Source organism: Anastrepha ludens, chromosome 3, assembly GCF_028408465.1.
Source record: "Anastrepha ludens isolate Willacy chromosome 3, idAnaLude1.1, whole genome shotgun sequence".
Taxonomy (NCBI): Eukaryota; Metazoa; Arthropoda; class Insecta; order Diptera; family Tephritidae; genus Anastrepha; species Anastrepha ludens.
Window position 1 is genome coordinate 126506948 of NC_071499.1, and position 21618 is coordinate 126528565.

Genomic DNA, 21618 nt, shown 5'->3' on the forward strand with positions numbered 1-21618 from the left:
GCACGTTTGGCGACTTTATATGCACATTTTTCCATTGAAATAGACAATACGCTAAATAAATATCGGTAAGTGTGTCTAAGGCGGCCGCCGTAGCTGAATGAGTTGGTGAGTGACTACTATTCGGAATTCAGAGAGAACGTAGGTTCGAATCTCGGCGAAAGACCAAGATAAAGAAAAAGGTTTTTCTAAAGCGGTCGCCCCTAGGCAGGCAATGACAAACCTCTGAGTGTATTTCTGCTATGAAAAAGCTTCTCATAAAAATATCTGCCGTTCGGAGTCGGCTTGAAACTGTAGGTCACTCCATCAAGACGCACGCCGTAAATAGGACGAATAGCTCGGCCAAACACCCAAATAAGGATGTGCGCCCCTATTATATATATATAAGTGTATCTAAGATACAAACAACCTTACTCGCAGTTCCGCTGCGTTTCTGTGCCCGGCGTAATTTGAGCAAAGTTGATGAAGTTATGAATATTTGAGGGTGCGCTGCTCCAAGTCGGGTTTCTAGACCTCCTCGCTTTCAAAGAGTTTTTCTGGATTTTGTTATTTTTGAAATCGGCTAAGGATAAAATTTACTGGACCAATCATTTTAAAACCAAAATACTAATAGCTTCTAAGCTGATTCTAATTAGTTCCAATTGGTTTTTGCGCGGTCGAATTTCCTTACCAAGTTTTGTTGTTGTTTTGGACCGGGAACTGCACTTTCTTGTCTTTATGTGTTCTTTGCTCCAGTTTCTTCATTTCTTTCTTTCTCCAGTTTCTTTCATTACATACGCAGCAAGGCGAATCTATTAAATCAGCTGAATTGATCCCCATTGAATAAAATAAAACTTATTTTTTTGGTTTACTTTCTGTCTATACTATTTTATTGAAATAAAAATTAGATTATTGTACATAATAAAATTTTCTGTTTAAGTACCCGATCTACAGCAAATTTTATTTACAAATCATTATTTTATAAGTGGCATTAATCCTTTCGCAAATTATCAGAGCACAACAAATTTAGCAGCTCGAATGAAGCACAAAGTATTTTCCAACTTCATTCCAACGGCCAATTGCTGCCTCTCTATTCGATTTACAATATTATATAATACTGCACTAATGTCTAAACTACTAATTAGTTTACTGCATTTGCTTACACAGAAGTGATATGCCGATAAGTACCCCGCTATAACCTAACCCTATTTAGAGAAGCATTTACAAGTTTAACTAGCTTAGCAATTCGAATCAAAAATAGAGTTTCTTTTCAAATTAGGCCTGAGGATTTCCCTCACTATTAGCGGTCGTATTCTCTGTAATCGTGGCATTTGGCGCTGTCGCCGCTGCTGCTACAGCTGATGCATCCTCTGCAGGTGCCGGTGCCGTGCGTGTGTACACGGCGGCGGCATCAATGACAATCGTAGGTAGATCGCTGTTTTCAGTGGCATTTGGGTTGGTGATATTTGCAGTACTGACAGATACAGGCGGCAGCTCCACGTGTTCAGCAACTGTCGGCGCCACAACCTCAGGCACTACTATGTTATTATCAGCTGGTGCTGTAGCGTCACTCTTCTCCGTTGGTACGTTTGGCTGTTCTCCACCTTCCAGTCTGGCCATCTGATCACCTGCTGCTACCACTTCTGTCGCTTCCACAACGGGCGCAGCTGTGATTTTAACTTCCGGTGCCGCTTGAGCATCCATTTTCGTTGGCTGTGCTGTTGTTTGTGGCTTTACTGCTGGCACTTGTTCCATTGGCGCTGGAGATGATGCCTTCGAATGCGCCGGCGAGGAGGCCTTTGAGTGTGCTGGTGTTGCCGGTTTTGACGGCGCTGGTGAGTTTGAGGGCGTGGAGCCGCGTGATGCTAACTTTTGCTTGTGTGCGCTTTTGTCCAATAACAGCGATGTGGCTTGCGGTGCTGGACTGCCAGCTCGCTTAATATCTTCAATCTTCAATTGCAATTCTTGACGTATCTCGGCGATTGGTTTGAGCAAGAAAATTGGTACGTCGTCATCGCGACGTTGGAACAGCATTTCACCCTCAAAATCTAGCAGTTTGTGCTTGCGCGCGCGCAATAATATGCCAACCACCTTATCGGAGATATAGTTGTAAATCTATCAAGTGAAAGCGCGCACAGTGAGCAGAGAGCGAAATAATAAAGTTATCATTTCATACTCACATTGAAGAGTTCACCAAATGGTATGACACGCATATTCGGCTCATCCTTGACATTGTAGCCCTCTGAGTCGATGATTTGACACAGCTCCAGCATTTCCCGGAGCACATGCATATTAGCTTTCTGGCCGCGCATCTCGGTCAAGCTACCTGCCAATGGCCTGTGAAGAGCGCAAAATAGAATTTCGATTAGCGGGGACTGACACTCGCTCGATATGGGTAAGACAGTTTCTACTTACTTGCCATATTCATCTTTGGAGAAGCTAGGCTTCGGTGACATACGTCCAGTTGCTGATGAGAAGGGATTGAGCAGTTGTTGTTGTTGGTGCTGTTGCGTTTGTTTGTTGAACATTGCCACCTTGGAGGAGAGCGACGAGTCCTACATCGAGAGGATGAAAAGAAGCAGAAAGAAAATCGATTAGTCTGGTTTGAGACTATGCAAAACTTTTTGTTTGAAACCAGATAAGCACTTGAGTCATAATGATGGTGAGCACTTCGTTGATGCTGTAAACGGGCGTTCAATTTTTTTTAAATTTAATTGATGATCTTGTAAAAATTTATTGCTTTACTATTAATTTATAAATTTATTTAATTTGCCGAAATTTATTCCATTATGTTATAATAGAAAGGCAGAAAATATGAAAATTATCTGTATAATTTGAAAATTTTCATTTCCCAAATGAGTTTTAACTCCAATTTAAAATTTGAAACAGCATTTTTTGGCAAAGTGAATTATTTACCTCACAAGCAGAGGTTGAGTTTGCGCCACATAAAAAACTTTCAGTAGCACTTTTAGTAAATTTTTGAATAAATTAGTAGGCAGGATATCAAGACGGCTTTGTGCGGCTGGTAGTGACTGAAGGGGGCTGTAAACATCATAGCCAGGCAAATAATCCAATGGGCACCGTAATACCGTTCAAAGGTGCCGAATGTGGTTTTTAAGTTCAACCAACACCCATCGAAAACGAAGAACTTCAGCTTCCTCGTGAGAGCTCGGTTGTTCTGGTACTTCTGAATATATATAAGAATTAAACTCCTACCAAAAATGTCTCTTGACAACAAGTGCTGCTTTGGGCTAAGTAGGCAATAGAGTAGTAAAGTCCTATCCCGACGAAAAAAACGAACACTCTACCAGGCGATCACGTAGACATAGCGCAACAAATAAAGAACCAGCGGCTTCGTTGGCTGGGCCATTACGTCCAAAGGGATACAAATGCTCTGGCTCTGAAAGTATTCAGTGTTCGATGCGTTGGATAGATCAGGTGAAGAAGGACTTGGATTCACTTGGTCTGTTCATCTGGCGCTGGTTAGCACGAGAAAGATGTGTCCGGCACTCTTTGTTAAACTCGGCCAAAATCGCGTAAGCTACTACTATAAATATACTGCCATAGCGGTCATATACATATGCCTTCAGACGACAGCTATGGCAATACTATTGGCAGTCTTGAGTCTTAACAGACTCGTTGACCTATGCAGAGTGGGTTTTGCAATGCTGCTATCTATGATACTATTAAAGAGCACACATTAGCACACGCCGTTTGTAGGGCTAGCGATTTAATTAAATTAAATTAATTTTATTTTTTTTTACATTTTTTCAATTCATTATTTTATTTTCTCTTAATTTTTTTTCAATTCATTATTTTATTTTTTGGCGAATAAACAAATATGATTTCACAATACATCATTGCTTCATTCACAAACTTACTCACTCTCTTCCCTCTCACTGCTATAAATTAGCAAGGCATATCACAGGGCGTATACGTGATCTTAAAAAATGCTCCTTAAATGCATACGTACAAATGTACTCGTATGCAGGGATGTAAATATTATGCGCGCATTTGCTTTTGTCAATTAATCACAAATTCACTGCAGTGTTTACTACTTGCCCGCAAGTGTTAGAGTTCGTTGATTTCTCTAATGGTCAAAATGGCGCCAGGTACTACACATTGTAGATATGTAAATCTGTACGAGTCTGTTTGTATTAGTAAATTCTTGATTTTGTGGTTATGCACTTGCAAAAAGGTATAAATATAAACATTGTAAATACCGTTGCATGTGCATCGTAGCAACAAGAACACCCCTGAACTTGCTCACGAATTTTGATTTATTTTTACAACGCAACTGTCAATGGCATAACAACTGCTCTTTAAAATGCTAACACCAAGTATTTTGTCTGTGTAATCGTTTGAAATTGAATTTGAAATGTTTCTAAAGAAATACACTGCCGCCCTCAAGGTTACAACAATGTGAAATGGATGGAGTGTTTTTCGATTAAAAATTCCGAAATGATATTAGAAGAAGAAAACAAGACAAAGCATAAATCACAACAGGTGTGGTAGAAGTATTAGTCATGGTTATATTTCTGCAAATTTGGTCATTTCATTTTAGTTGGGCGAAAAGTCGAATTTTTCTGAATAAAATAGATTTTCGATTAGTTGAAGGCGCATTCAACTGAAGTTCGCGCATTTCGAGCAGCTTGTGCAAACAACTACTAACTTTAAAGTTCGCCTTTCATTTCATTTTGCAGTTTTATTATTTTCAATTTAATTTAGTCCAATTTAATTTAATTTAATTTTTTTAATTTAATTTAATTTTTTTATATATTAAGGGTTTTCCAATAAGAATAACACCTCTTCGATATTCAAAAAAAATGCTATTTTTTCATATAAATGATTGGATGTTTTTTTTATTATAAAGAGGAAGGTATGCCGTTAATACTAAATAATATCATTGGGCAAATGACCCCAACGACCACGCTTACAGGATAATATCTTTTTCATGAAATTTCCCATAACCGAATTGCAAAATGGCTGACCTATGACCTCGATAGCCTCACGAATTCCATCTTTGAGGTCTTGAATTTACTCTGGGCTGTTGGCGTAGACCTTCTCTTTCACGTGGCCCTAAAGAAAAAAGTCACAAGGTGTTAAATCACAAGATCTCAGTTGCCAATTGTGAACACGTCTTGGAGAGATAACACGGTCCGGAAACTTTTCCCGTAAAAGATCAATGGTTGTGTTTATTCAAAATAAACGTTGTCCAGATCAATACCATCCAATTCCGGCCTTAAAAATTGTTAATCATCTCTCGATAGTGATAGATAACACCTGTTATTGGAAAACCCTTTATTTCATCTCAATTGATATTATATACAAATTTCATTTTTATTTGTTTTGTTTTATTTTTCCATATTTTTTGTTTCTTTTATTTTCGAAAACCAAGATGAGTTTGTCCTCATCCAAGTACCACGGATTTGAGAGCAAACATTTTTTGTATTTTATCTTATTTATTTTTTAATGTATTTTACATAAATACTTTTTATTTCATGCCACATGCAGCAGAAATTTCTTGCCAAAAAAAAACTCAAACACGTGTTTTGCATTCTCTATTAACTAGGAACAAATTTTGAAAAATAAAATAAAGAAAAACATTTTTTCATACCAGTAGGTCCGTGTCCTAAATTCTTGTTTCTAAGATTTTTTTAGAACTGCTCACTATATATACATACGTATGCCAAATTTTAAAATTTGTCTCAACCAAAGTTTTATAGAAATATAAAATTCATACGGAAGACTGTAGCTCACACCCCAGAAAGGCTCTTTTCACAACGGTTCATATGCCCACACAATTGCCGACACAAAAATTACACTTCCTGCAGCGTCTGTCAGCCTTCAACGCCAACATGCCAAAAAGAATATGCCCATCATCCTCTTGGCCAGGAAGCTGCACGCTGCACGCGGCCTACACTCGGCCACATGCGTGAAATGTGCATTTTTATGTGCCCACACACACTCATCTACATGTAAAGATGCTTTTATTTAGTAGGTATACAAGTATTTAAACTATTTATATATAAATTAAAATACTAATCAAATGTAAAATTGATTTTTATAGACAAGACATTTTGTTACAGCCACTCTTCTGAACATTCATTTCAATTTTATTTTTATGTTATGTTAATCTTAACTGTTGCTTTGCCTGTTTGACAGCTGCAGCTGTACGGCAAAATTGTGCATGTATGTAGGTACATATACATGCATATAAGTATACAGTATGACTCATGTAAGGAAATTATTACCCCTACATAATTGGGAAAAATCGAATTCTTCAAGTATTTTTAAATTACAAATATGTATATGTATTTAGACAAGAATTTACACAAGCCGGAAGACACATCAATCAATTTTTTTAAGAGCTAAGCGGAAAGGTTGTGTGTTGTCTGGTAAATTGAGGTTTTGATTGATTTCAATACCCATACTCATGTACAAGTATTTACTTATTTATAATTGGCGCGTACACCGTTTTTGGGTGTTTGGCGGACCTCCTCCTCGTATTTGTGGTGTGCGTCTTGATGTTGTTTCACAAATAGAGCGACCTACAGTTTCAAGCCGACTCCGAGCGGCAGATATTTTTATGAGGAGCTTTTTCATGGCAGAAATACACTCCGAGGTTTGCCATTGCCTGCCGAGGGGCGACCGCTATTAGAAAAATGTTTTTCTTAATTTTAGGATACGACGGAAGGAAAAAAAGCTGGGGCAAGTCTGTTATACTCAGTTTAAGGGCCCGCTAAAGCTTACTGGTGGTCGTTTACTGGTGGTGCGACTGCAGTAGGCGTTTATCTTGGTACGAGCAGTTTGTTATGCAGAAAATCTGTAATCTTTAATGAAACTCCATTGTTGATGGCAATCACGGAAAATTGAATATATATCTGGGTCTTCGATATCTCGCTTTTTTGCTTGGTAAAGAAGGGCAGCGAGGTGGAATCCGTTAAATTGATTAGCCCTTTAAGTCCATTCTAACTTAATCTAACCTAAAATGAAAGGTTTTTTTAACTCATATAATTCCCATAATTCTTTCAAATCACTTTTTTTCGTTCGAAAACACAAGGTAGTTTATTTATGTGTATATTTCATTTTTGTTGACGCAAAAATTACGCATTTAACTTTGTGTTAAGCCCCTTAAGCTTAAAAAAATGTGGGTGCATACATACAAATGTTATTTTTTTACAGTAAGCATGCTTTTTGAAAATTCCAAACATTTTGTGGTATTTCATCAGGCGTGCACCATAAATCAAGGACTAAAAATATGCACAAGTGAGGAAATTTGCACAAACAATTTTTAATTGTCGTCAAGAATGAATGGCAAAAGAAAAAATAACTAAAAATAAGTGCGCACATTGTTTTAAACAAAATTTGTTTTTTTTTTATTTAAATATTCATTAAATTTTTAAGCTTTTTAAATTTAAATAAATTAAATTTTTAAGTTTTTAAAATTTTTTTCACGCGCAAAATGGTACGACTATTGCTTTTTAGATATTTAGCTCAACCACTTCACAAAAACTTTTAGTGTGTTTTAGTGTAATTCCCCCTATCACACAATGGTTTGGTTCCGCATTGTAGGAAAACGAGTTGTAGGAATATTTTCGCCCTTAGTATATATATTTTTTGTTGTAGAAACATAAAAGTCTGTAACTTCATCGTAAAAGGGCATGGTTTCTTAAGACTTTGAATATTAGCAATTTTATTAATTTTTCGCTTGGAAACACCTTCGTAAAAAAAGAATTCGAGCATTCATTATATGGCGGAAAGCACATATATACATATTTGATCCTTTTATTCCTTTATGGAACATGAAGCCTCAGCACCCAATACCGCCAGCAGAAAAAAATGACAAAAATCAACGCAATTTTTTGACCACTTGAAACTTGCAGTGTACTATAAAACTGCATACTCGAAATTTTTTCAGAAATTCTGATTAAAAAGTTTGAAATATTGATGGAAATTTGCCGAATTTTTATTAATTTTGTACAAAGTTTGAAACTTTGCGTTATATGGATTTTATTGTACTATAAACTATAGATTTACAAATTAAAAAATTAGTAAATAAATAGACGAAACTTGTCAATATATGGTGTACACTTTCTTTTGACGCTGACATTAAATAGGTTGTTTTGGCAGCCGCATCGCACATAGAGACAACGATGCCACTTAGACCACGAAATGGGTCCGTTGTGAAGACATTAAATATATTTCTAAAAAAAAACAAAAATAACTCAAATACTATTCTTCGTTAAATAAGTATGCGTCGTATTTTTATTTTAGAAGTAAAACTAAAATAATTAAAAAAAGGTCTCCATTAAATTCCAAACATCTGCGTCTTTGACATTGCAAGGAGCGTCTCTAGATAAAGATAAGTAAAATTGTTGTGCGATTATTTTGAGTCTCCGTGTCATTTGCTTAATTTCGCAATCTAATTAAGTAAAATATATTATTTTTCTTATGAATTTTCCCCAGTCGGGTTTGTATTTTCACATGCGCCATAGGTTCAAAGGAGAAAAAGTGAGTGGAGCATGTGTCTCCTCATTAAACGCACACACACATATATACATACGTACGCGTATACTTACCTACATAGTGGCGATTTCGCCTACACACATACAAGTATAAACCTAGCAAATTTAGCGCAAAGCACACCGATTGAGCGACGACAAGTGTTTTTAAAATATGCACAAACACTCACATACTCGTATATATGCACATAAATATGTGTATACTTGCACATGTATCATAAATATACGAGCCGAAAATGTTGAGTCCGGTGTGCCCGATTTCTGCTAAGCAAAAGTTTTGGCACTTGTCCCGCAGTCAAACGGGCGGATGTGTGTGGCGCGGATGCGTCAATTGAATTTTTGCCGCCAAACAAAAAAGCAAGAGGCGTCGCGCAAATCTGTGATTTGGTCGCCTGACAAAGCGGCGGTAAGTAGTGAGGTTAAACCATGAAGGTGAACTGACGCCGAGCGACGACTGATCACTGTCATGGCGACGGCTGCGGTGCTGTTGTGTGTTTTTTTGGATATTTGCAATTTGTGCTTGCTTTTTGCTGCAACGTTTTTATGAATAGATTTTTAGATTTTTGAATATTTTTGTTTTTGTATATTATTATTGAAACGTTTTTTGACAATGTTTATTTTACTAGATAATTTACTAGGTGAGAAATGAAATGTGGGTGCGTTCGCTTTTTGATTTACGTCTATTGCCATGTTTTGTTTTGGCTGTAGTGGTAAGCCGTGAAGAAGGTGTGAAATGGGTGAATACGTCATGTGTGGCGCGAATGACGCATAGTGTTTTTGTTTTTTAAATAATAAAGATTGTAGTAGAAGATAGAAACAATTATATGTAAAAATATTAATAACTGTAAACATATATGTATAAAAATAATTTAACTACTTATTGCACTGGGGCAAGTCACAATTAAACGCGAACGACCTGTCATATTAGCATTGGCAAATTATCATAGTAATACAACAATAAAATGTATATAAAATCTTCATAGTTTGTTAGTTAGTTAGTTTTTTTTAATTTTAATAATTTTTACAAAATTTGGTTCAGATTTTTAATGCTTTTAATGAATTGGAATTAATTAAATGATTTAAATTTAATTTTTTTTTTTTAATTTTTTAATTTTTACAATTAGGTGTACTTTAGAAATTATTCGATTAAACCCCCGTGTAAGCCCCTGCTTATTAGCTTCTCATACAACCGACTATTCATGGATCGGTACTATTGACTCATTTAAGTCAACTGTCATCACCCGCAGTAAGGTTAGGTTAGGTTACGGTGGTTGCCACTCTCCATTATTTTGTAGAGTGAACCCACTTAGTCCTTGACGTCCACTATGATAGCACTAGTTGGTACTCAGCTTGAAAGACGTCAGGCATCCGTAGACAGAAGTTTAACTGCAGCACTTCTGAGTGGATGCCACTTCTGTCCGTATTATTCAGTATTGAGCTGTTAGTGAAGATGGCCACTGACCCTGGGCCAAGGTCCTTCACGTTATTCCATTCACATCTTTTTAAGATTGGTGTGGAAAACTTATTCTCAAAACAGAATTAATTTGCATGAAACAGCAAAATTATAGAAAAAGTTTTTTCTAATAGCGACAGACAATTGAAAATCTACGAGTGTATTTCTGCCATGAAAAAGCTCCTCATAAAAAACCATTTGCCGGTCGGAGCTTAAAACTGTAGGTCTCTCCATTTGTGGAACAACATCAAGACGCACACAACAAATAGGAAGAGGGGCTCGGTTAAACACATAGCAGAAGTGAACGCGCTAAATATTTATAGATTTTTTATGTGTTTCCCTAAGAGTTCCAAGAATTTTCGAGCGCCTTAATCTGAAATCTTTCCAGGGTAGGCATGCATTCATTCTAATTGCGTTGCAATTAGCCCGAAATTTGCCATAGGTATCTATGGTGAGAAGGTCTAATAGAGTCTTAAAAGCCTTGGTTGGGGTAGAAGGCAGCACTTCTTTGATAATTGGATGCTGCCCTTTGCACTCTTTCCATTTTGCTCTTAAATACAAGATTTTCCAATTTGGGCCACCAAACAGTCGCGACAAAAAATTAGGTATACAGATCTTTACTTTTCTTCTTACAAATTTTACACATTTCTATGTGCAAACGATCTGTAGATACTAAAAAGTTTTCGCTCACCCAACTCTAGATTGAAGCACTATAAAAATAATGAAAGCAAATGCTTTCAAAATAGAGAGCTAATATTTTCTTAACAATGCCACTTTTGCGAAATGCTACAGATGTATATCCACGCCTCAAACAAAAGTCATTTACTAAACGCATGCAATAAATATGCGGCATTAAAGCTGTGTGTATTAATCAAAAGCACACACACAAATGTACATATGTATGTAGCAACGCCATTCACCTAAACAAATTCCATGTCACTGTCATGTAGGTAATAAAAAACAATGGCCTTGAAATTTTTTATAATCGCAGAATTATTTTATAGAAAAAATTTTTGGATTTTTTTTAATATCTTGGCAGCGAATGAAATTTGCTAAAATATAAGCAAATACTTGGCTATTAACTCCAAAAAACAGGAGAAGAAAATTAAACAAGAATTTCTGAATATATACATATATGTACTCGTATGTATTTGTGTACATATGTAAAGCATACAAATATTTATATTTTGATGAATTAAAAAATTAAAGTAAAGTATTTTCTATTCTTAGTGTGGATAGCGAAGCAGAAAATTTTGTATATTACAGATATATGTTATTTGGTAATACCTCGCTGAAACCCGATTATTTTTAATATTGTATATTTATTATTGTATGAATCAATAGCTTATTATATCATTGTTCACACCCTGCGTAGGCGATTGGTTCAATTGAAGTAAACTACCGCATTACGCATACGCCCTGCTGCACGGCACTCATCAGACGTCACACTGTATGCTCTATCTGCTACTTTATTCTTCAATTATTTACTTTCGTTTTCTTGCTGCTAATTGCATAAGTTTTGCAATCCGATTTTGTGGAAAATTGTCAAATCTTTAGTACTATGTAAGAGATATTTAGGGGCCAGAGGTTTTAAAAATTTTACAAAATTTGAATGTAGATCACTTAATTTTAAGTGAGGATTTTTTAGAATACAGTATTTTTGTAACATTTGAATGGATTTACTTTATATTTTCAGGTTTGCCAGAGGATTTATGACCTTTTAAAAATAGACAGTTTTAAAATTTTCAAGAAATGGTTTCCAAATCGATAAAATATCAATACAATTTTAAAAATTTTCTTCAAACTTTATCCCTATAATGTAATGATTTCTGATGAATTAAAAGTGTTATTACGTTTGGCTCACCGTCAATACCACTCATTAAAATAAGAGCAATAATAATAAATAATTATTTCATTAAAATTTTAAAAGAGCACTGGTTACTTGGCTCATAAAATAAAAATTAAATAGAATAAAATTATAAATAAATAAAAAAGAAATTCAGAGATTTTTACTGTAGTTTCAGAACTAGCGAACTTATTTAAGTCAGACGGTTGTTGAGATTAAAAATACTTAAATGTCACTTTAAAGCACTCACAGCTTGGAATAGTTTATCGTTCGGTTAGTAAAGTCTACTTTATTAGCAAGTTAAGAAAATTATCATTGACTGAATCTAGTTTTTACATATACATATATTTTTTATATTAACTTCGCTTTACTTTATTAAAATTTGTATTCAGTTAATGTGTTTTATCTTTTTATTGTTTTTGGTGTATTTAATTTAATTTATTTCAAATAATTTTGTTTAAGTTAATTAATATTCATTGTATTCTGATTTTGTTGTATTTTTATTCGTTACTTGTAATTTATTTAATTTAATTTAATTTACTTTAATTTAATTTAATTTAATTTAATTTAATTTTATTTTATTTTATTTTATTTTATTTTATTTTATTTTATGTTATTTTATGTTATTTTATTTTATTTTATTTTATTTTATTTTATTTTATTTTATTTTATTTTATTTTATTTTATTTTATTTTATTTTATTTTAATCTTATTTTCTTTTATGAGCCGAAGGTCTTACTAATCAATGCTCTTGTAAAATTTTATATATATTATATATTGTATATATATATAATTGGCGCCTACACCCTTTTTGGGTGTTTGGCCGAGCTCCTCCTCCTATTTGTGGTGTGCGTCTTGATGTTGTCTGTTGGAGGGACGTACAGTTTCAAGCCGACTCCGAATGGCAGATATTTTTTATGAGGAGCTTTTTCATAGCAGAAATACATTCGGAGGTTTGCCATTGCCTGCCGAGGGGGACCGCTATTAGAAAAATGTTTTTCTTAATTTTGGTGTTTCACCGAGATTCGAACCTACGTTCTCTCTGTGAATTCCGAATGGTAGTCACGCACCAACCCGTTCGGCTACGGCGGCCGAATTTATTGGTGCGTGAAAAAAATTTTAATGAAATAATTATTTATTATTATTACTCTTATAAAATAAATAAATAAATATTTATATATGTATGTTAAAAAAATAATTAGTTGAATATTTTACTTAATTTTTTATTTATTTTATTAATTTTTTTGTTTATTTTATTTTGTTTGATTTTATTTATTTTGGTTTATTTTATTTTAGGCCTTAGTAAAAAAATATGTGTTTATTATTATTACAATTACAATATTTGGGAAAATTCTTTGCAGTTTAACGAAATCTTCATTTGCATCTATTTTAATTTGAAGAAACTTAAATCTGGCGCCACAAAAGTAAATTTCGCTTAAGTTTTAGACAAGAAAATATAACATATATCGATGTACCAACAAAAAAAAAATAAAAACTTTATTTATTTTATTTTATATTATTCTATTTGAATTTTTTTCCTATACCTGTATATCTTTCTATATATCTTATTATTTTATCTTATATTATTTGATTTAATTTAATTTAATTCTTTTTATTTATTTTGCAATTTTATTCATTTATTTATATATTTTAGTAGTTTATTTATTTTATTTTAGGTCTTAGTAAAAAAAAATAACTATTTATTTTTATTATTCCTACGAAGTACAATATATAAATATATATTTTATTTGCTTACATAAATATTTTATTTATTTTATCTTATTTAAATCTATTTATTTATTATTTCATCTTATATTATTTAATTTAATTTAATTTAATTTTTTTATTATTTTATGCAATTTTTAATTTTTATTTGCTCTTATTAATTTATTGTATTATATAATGTAGTTTAAAAGTGCCTTTTCGAGCAGCTTTATCAAGCTTTGTAAGAATAAATTAACTTTTAACTGTTCAACTTACCACCACAAAACGTAGTGCGCCCAATTCATGCGAAACATCTGCCATTTTAAGTGCTTTGTGTTTTTGCTTTGCTTCTTAGGCAACTGCTCTGCTTCTACAGCTCTTCAATTGCTTTTTTATTTAGCTCTTAAATTAGATTGTCTTTCTACGCGTTACAGGTTGCGCCGACGGAAATGCGTTTTATGTTGCGCCAAAATTTCACGCAATTCAACTAAATATGCTCGGTTTATGTAGTCACACCCGAACACACTCTTTACGTTGCAAAGGCGTCAATTAAATACACTCCTAACAGCGTCAAATCGAATGCTTTGCATACACACACACTTCCACGCGACCCCGGTTAAAACGAATGCCGTAGAAGGTAAACTGCGCACGTGAATTAAGTTAAAATTGTATTGTTGGAAGCTTTTATTTGTTTGTGGTTGTCTGGTTGTCTGGTTTTCCAAGTCGCAATGGAATGCGAAGAATTCTTTCGAAATTCTATTAAAAACTATAAAAACGTATATTTTTCGAATATTTTATTTGGTTTTCACTCCTTTTTCCTTGCTACAGTTTATTTTTAACTTGCTCCCTTTAAAAATATGTATGTAGGTATGTATAGTACGTTACGTATTCCTTCACAACAGACCCGTTACGTCCGCGATCGTTAGTTGTCTGTGTAGAACTGGTCACTTTTCTTACATATACATTTATTTGAATGTTTCTTTATTTGCGTATATTGTATTTAATTATATTTTTGCTTATTTATTGCTTGCTGGTTGGACGAATGCCGCTTTTCAATTGCTCGAATTTTTACAGTTGCTTTAGGTTTTTATACGTTGATCAATGTGAAAAGTCCAATAGCAATAACAACATTAACGGAAAGCATCTACGAAATGTTTGGTTGAGCGCCAGTGGCAATATCTAAAATAGCAACAACATCAACAACAAAAGTAGTTTATTCACGAAAAACAATGGCAAGAGTTCACACACTCTTCGTTCGTGTTTTCTTCTTCGAAAATTTCACGCCGTCTGCTGTCTTCGTTGACGGCTGGTGTGGCACAGTCTTCGGCGGCTGCTCAGCTTGTTGGCGGTGTCTTCTTCTTTTTGTTTTGTTATTTATGTATATTTTTTGAATGAGCACTTTGGCTTCTCATTTGAATTTTCCGCTGGCTTTTGGTTTTGCTCTATTTTTCAATGGGAAAACCACAGTTTCTTGTATGGAAATGTGCATGCGTGTGTAGATACAATAGAATGTATTTATGTATGAAGGTATGGCTGCACATATGTACATACTATGTATGTGCGTTTCTTGCTGTAAGTACTGTCACAGTTTTGGTTTCTATTTTATTTCTTTTTTATGCCATTGTTTCTGTTGGTTTTTATTGTTGCTTTTTTCTTTCTTTTTGCTCAGGAATTTACGGTACTTTGTGTAATAATTTCACTGCAAATAGAGTACAAAGAAAAAACTTAGGTATTCAAATAAAATAAAATAAAAAAAAAATTAAAAATAAAGTAAAGTAAATTAAAATAAGATAAAATATATTTAATTAAATAAAAATAATATAAAACTAAATGAAAATTAATAAAAAACTAATTAAAATTATTTAATTTGAAAGAGCAAATGATTAATAAATGAACGAAATTACAATAAAATAACATATATTAAAATTAAATTAAAAATATCCCTTTGGTTGGGCACCTATTGCGGCGCGTCCCAGGTGGTGGATAGGGTACGCCACAGTTATCTTCTGTGGTTAAGTAGGTCATAGCCTTGGTAAAAGCCTACTCGCGAACCAGCCTAGTTCTCGTCAACCAACAACTATGACAGGGGGAACAACATGCTGTGCAGTGTTACTGCATGCATGCCGTAACTTCCATAATTGCTGGCAGTGACCCATATCCCCTTCGGTGGATGGCGAGAAGCCACTCGCATTAGTAGGTCATGTCTCTGCTAATACGAATGGAATAAACATGAACTCACGGGGAGAAGGCCACTTCCTTATATCAAAGGCTACCAATCCAAGGTGGAACAGCAACCGCCGAGGGATGCATGGCTTAGGGTGAGCTAAGTCGCTAGTATGCGGACCCCAGTTTCAATTCGACTTACCACGGCATAGGGCTCTGGCATGGCGAACCCCATTATTTCCCTACTTAAATCCAAGGTTACGACTGCTGACACGTCAGCTGAGTGACCGCATCGCAAAAATGTATAAAACAGCAAACACAAAACAAAAACAACAAGTCCCTTCCCGACGCGGAAGACCTCTTGGCTCCACCAAACTCATGGCGGGGTCAAAAACCACCCCTTCGGTGGCGAAAGTGCTCACTAAGAGCAAAACCGTCAAAGAGACACCACCGCATTCCCTTGTGGCTTCTACTTCCTCCAAAACCGACTCGGCTGCGGAGAACCAATTGATCACCAAAGCCGTTTTGCCAGAAACTGGGAAAACAACTCGGACAGAAGTCTCCAGAAAACCTACCCCTCCTCATCTCCGTCGATATAGAGATCGAAGATGCGCCACTTTCCTTATGGGAAAGCTCGGTAAAACCCCTGAGGAGGAGCTGTCCGACCAACCTTCGGAAATATGAGGCGTCCAAAGAAAAACCGAGTGCAGCTAAGCGGCAGCGGTCTTCAGAAGATCCTCTAAGTCCCAACGACCCCAAGAAGCATACAACTTCCTCTGAGGTCAAATTATGCAAGTTCTGCGAAGTTGCCAGAGCTAGTCTGGTCGTGGCGGTGGTTTATAAGAGCCACCCTGACGGTTTCATCTCTCCATCAAACTGGAAGATTGTGGAGAAAAAACTTCAGTTGGGCTACCAGAACCCCAGAACCCTCCTTTCTGCCCTGACGCTGGATGGTTCCAAGCAAGGGTCAAGTTGATCGCGTGCTCAGATAAACGCTCTGCCAGCCTGTACAGCAAGGCCCTCGACCGACTCGGGGCGAATCTCCAGCTCATCAATAAGAGCGAAATTCCCAACAAACCACGCGGCAGAGCAAGAATACCTGTAGAGGTAGTTAAGGTGGAAGAGCCTTCAGGAAACTCCAGACATGTCACGCTGCTCCTGGACCAGGAAAGCGTTCAAGCACTGGACGACCACAAGGGGATTGTGGCATTCGGGTTCATCACCACTACCATCTGGACCTATCAACCTCAGCAGCCCTCATTCTTCGTCTCTCTGACCTCAGAGAAGACAACATTCTCATCCAAGAACCTTGGATATCAAATGACAAGATATGCGGCCTAAAAGATAGCCACTACACCTTGTTTCAAGGTGAGGCTAACGTCAGATCGCGCTCTTGTATTCTCATTCAAAAACATATTAATGCTTTTTTTCTTCCTTTTAGCAATGCTGACACCACTGCCATAGAGGTTGAAGCTGTCCATGGCCCGATTTGGATTGTGTCGGCTTACATGCCTTACAACGCAGCGGAGGCGCCTCCCCCTGAAGCAGTGAGAAGGCTCGTCAATACGGCGCATCTGAATCAGAAACGCATCATTATTGGAGCAGACGCTAATGCACATCATATTGTTTGGGGCAGTATAAACAACAACACACGAGGTGAGCAACTCTTTGATTATATTCTAGCGAATAAGCTTGATATATGTAATAGAGGTGATGTCCCTACGTTTCTTAACTCGTCTAGAAGAGAGGTACTCGATATTACTCTTGCTAGGGAATCATGTACACAACTGGTGCAGGATTGGAGCGTTGATAAACAGCACTCTTTTTCCGACCACCAATATATAACATTCACTATAAAAGCCGAAACGGCAAACCCCATGAGGTACCTTAACAAAAAACGTATGAATTGGATCAAATATAAAGAACATCTTGCCAACAGACTTCCTGACATCAGGCAGTTTGAAATGGCAAATAAAAACGATATCGAAAACGCTGTCAACATAATAACGAAGACGTGTCAAAGCGCAGCACGACAATCTTGTCCCCTGACAAAAACAGAAGGTAAGCATAAACCTTTTTGGTGGACTCCAGAAATCTCAGAACTTCGCAATCGAACTCGGAAACTCTTTAACCAATCTAAAATAACAGACGAATGGGAAGAATATCGACAATGCCTCAAAGACTTTAAGAAAGCTGTCAGAAGTTCAAAACGCACATCCTGGCGATCATACACTCAAGAATTAGATTACAGTCAAAAATTATCATGACACAAGATGGAACTTGGGCTACTTCAACTGACCACACTCTTAGACTACTTCTAGAATCTCACTTTCCAGACTGTGTTGCCAACTTACCTGCACTTCCCAGCACTCTTCAGAGTAATTATGGGAATAGATCAGATCTAATCAGCTCTAATAGCATCTCTACAGCAATACTAAGTTTTAAAAAATTTAAATCACCAGGTCCTGACAACATCATTCCAGCAGAACTTCAAGAAGAACTAGAAATTCTGCTGCCTTGGTTAGCAAGGACCTTTAACAAGTGTTTAAATCTCTTTTACCTTCCGACAATTTGGAAGAAATCGAAGGTAGTATTCATTCCGAAAATGGGGAAACCTTCACACTGCAAGCCAAACGATTTCAGGCCCATTAACCTAACCTCTTTTTGCTTAAAGGCTTTTGAAAAAGTCTTAGATGAGCAAATCAAAACCCAACTTGATACGAGTACTAAGTTGATCTCTGAGGCACAACACGCCTACACTAAAGGGAAATCGACTGAAACGGCACTTCACTCACTGGTGCAAACAGTGGAAACTTCCCTTCACAATAAGGAGTACTCTCTTGTCGCATTTATGGACATAGAAGGTGCTTTTAATAATATTGAACCCAAAGCTATTTTGTCGGAAATTGCAAAATTGGGTATTAATTACTCCATCCAGAAGATGATCGAACAAATGCTCCAAAATAGAATAATCACTTCAGAGCTTGGGTTAAGCTGCATGAGAATGTACGCCGTCAAAGGCACTCCTCAAGGCCGAGTACTTTCACCCCTTCTCTGGAATCTCGCTGTAAACAGTTTGCTTCGAAACCTAGAAAAAGCAGGCTGCAAGGTTGTAGCCTATGCAGATGATATTGCTCTCTGCGTGTCAAGCAAACACCTGAATATCCTCACTGACTTATGCAACGCTCAATCAATATTCTGTCAAAATGGTGCACCGAATGCGGACTAAATGCGAATCCAGCAAAGACAGATCTTGTTCTCTTCAATAGGAAACAACAATCTCCTCTACTGCAAGCAATAACTTTAAAAGGGGAATCATTACTTTTATCAGATTCAGCTAAATATTTAGGAGTTATTCTAGATAGGAAGTTGAGTTGGAAATTGAACATTGAAAACAGATGTAAAAAAGCTTTCATAGCTCTTTATACTTGTAAGAAAGCTATAGGCAAAACCTGGGGTTTTTCACCTCGGATCATTTATCGGATATATACCTCGATCATCAAATCGATACTCTTCTACGGTGTGGTTGTATGGTGGTCAGCACTCGAAAAACGGTGTAGAGTAGCCACAATTGATCGAGTCCAAAGAACAGCCTGCCTCCTGATAACAGGATGCTTAAGTACAGCACCTACTAAGGCTCTAAATGCGTTGCTTCACTTGTTTCCTATCGATTTGGCTGGCAAAGCGATTGCAGCGAAAGCAGCGACACGCATGAATGCCATATCGAAATGGAATAAGTATCTTGGCCATTCGGCCATACTGAACAGGAACACTGTTATCTCTTCCGACATAGACTATCATGTAAGTCTTCCATCACCACCCTTGCTATTCTCCTGTTCACTCCCAACCAGGGAAGAATGGAAGACAAATCTTACCGAAATAGATGGCCTTCTGATTATAACGATTGATTTTTTAGCTATTATCTTTTTAAACAGTTGGTTTAAACAGGTGACGCACATTTCGTGTTTTGTTTCACTGTCAAACATCTTCAGTTTGGTCTATAATTTAACCATGAATTGTTTTACAAATGAACAACGCTTGCAAATCTTTGAATTTTATTATAAAAATGCGTGTTCTATCGCGCGCTTCCTCCATTTTATGGTCAGTTTAATCGGCCCACTAAAACGGCTATTCGAGCTATTGTGACTAAATTTAGAACCAAATTTACATTATTGGACATCAAACCACCAACACGCTTACGTAGAGTGCGAACTGAAGAAAATATCGCAGCTGTATCCACCAGTGTTAATGATTACCATCAATTATCGATTCGTCGCCGTTCGCAGCAATCGGGCCTCTGTTACTCAACAACGTGGAAAATTTTGCGAAAGGATTTAGGTGCGAAGCCTTTCAAAATACAGCTGGTGCAAGAATTGAAGCCGAACGACCTACCGCAACGCAGAATTTTTGGTGAATGGGCTCTTGGAAAGTTGGTCGAAGACCAAAGACCATCTTCAAAGATGCTACGAATTTTAACGTAACTGTGAAATGATATCCAACTTTTTTTTGCGCATTGGAAGACAACATTAAAGCATTTATATGTGAGATACCGGCCGAAACATTGGAAAGAGTATGCCAAAATTGGACTAAGCGGATGGACCATTTGAAGCAAAGTCGCGGTCAATATTTGCATGAAATAATCTTCAAACATTAAATTATATGGAATGTACTATCGATTTAAATAAAAATTTAATGCATTTTTCTGAATTTTACGTGTATTTTTTTGAAAAACTTTCCTATAGTTCTAAAAAAATCACCCTTTATATACAGATGGTTCAAAACAAGACGGTAAAGTGGGATTTGGAATCTTTTCCAATTCCCCTCACATCAATCTATCATTTAGATTTCCTGACTACTGTAGTGTATTCCAAGTGGAAGTATGCGCTATCTGGTATGCTGCGAAAACTATCTTAGTAAAGAGAATATCACTAGAGGATATCCGCTTTTTCACTGAAAGTCAAGCGGCCGTTCGCTCCGTTCGTTCAGCTCCTCTAATATCTACTCAGATGTGGTTCGATCCTGTCTCTTATCTCTTAACGAGGTAAGTGTTCAGAATTTTGTCCAAGTTATCTGGATACCGGGTCACAGTGGTTTCTAAGGTAACTGTAAAGCAACATGTAAAATGATCATTGATCGAGAATTTCACAGCATTGCTGATCGGAGATGGCGAGTGGAAACTACTTGCGTTACGACCAGACAAATCTGGCCATCCTACAATCTGAAACAGTCAAAAACCCTTATAAGTCTTTCGAAACACGAACTAAGGCATATAATATCTCTTATCACCGGCCACTGCCTATTGGGCACTCACGCACGTCGGCTCGGGGTTCCTCAAAACGACCTATGCAGATACTGCGAGGACGAAGATAAGGAAGTATCGAGCAGGCATTTGCTGTGCAGTTGTCCCGGCCTAGCCAGAAGTCGACTCGCTCTTCTAGGCTCTCCAACAATTGACAATCTTTCAGTACTCTCGGACCTGAAAATCTAATCTCTCATTAAATTCTCGAAACGAATTAATATCTTGGACCAAAATCTATAGTCAAAATCTCGGTTAGGTGGGGAAATCATATAATATAATGAGCTCTAGGGCAACACAACGGACCCAATTTGCGGTCTATGTGGCACTCCGATGCGGGGTCACCCCTAAAACAACCAACCAACCAACCAAATTAAAAATATTGACAAAGTAATTAAAATAATTTACATTCAAGCAAAAAATCATTAATAAATTAAAGGAGCACAAAGTAAAATAAAATAGGTTAGAAAAGGAATTACTGTAATTAAAAAACAAAAATAAAATAAAAATCAAAAATTATAAAAAAATTAAGGGGACAGATACCTGTAAAATTTCGAAAAAAAAATGTTTTTTCATAAAATGTTAATATAAATTTTTAGAACGTAAATTTAAGTATTTCTTATATTATAGATCGTCAACCGTGACGACTCTATTC

At 36.1% G+C, this 21618-nt stretch overlaps 1 protein-coding gene across 2 annotated transcripts; it reads right to left on the bottom strand.

Annotated features, from left to right (window-relative positions):
- Positions 1 to 827: 827 nt before the first annotated feature.
- Positions 828 to 14573, bottom strand: LOC128859094 (uncharacterized). Of its 2 annotated transcripts, none has more exons than XM_054095807.1 (4): positions 13781 to 14573; positions 2392 to 2531; positions 2157 to 2313; positions 828 to 2091 (listed from the first exon to the last, which is right to left on the bottom strand). In XM_054095807.1, the coding sequence occupies exons 1-4, from the start codon at positions 13823 to 13825 to the stop codon at positions 1252 to 1254; spliced, it is 1182 nt and encodes a 393-aa protein (XP_053951782.1). In that variant the 5' UTR covers positions 13826 to 14573; the 3' UTR covers positions 828 to 1251. The 2 variants fall into 2 exon arrangements, with proteins under 2 accessions (XP_053951782.1, XP_053951783.1); XM_054095808.1 differs by lacking the exon at positions 13781 to 14573 and adding an exon at positions 2623 to 2771 and having other exon boundaries at positions 829 to 2091.
- Between the last annotated feature and the right edge of the window lie 7045 nt (positions 14574 to 21618).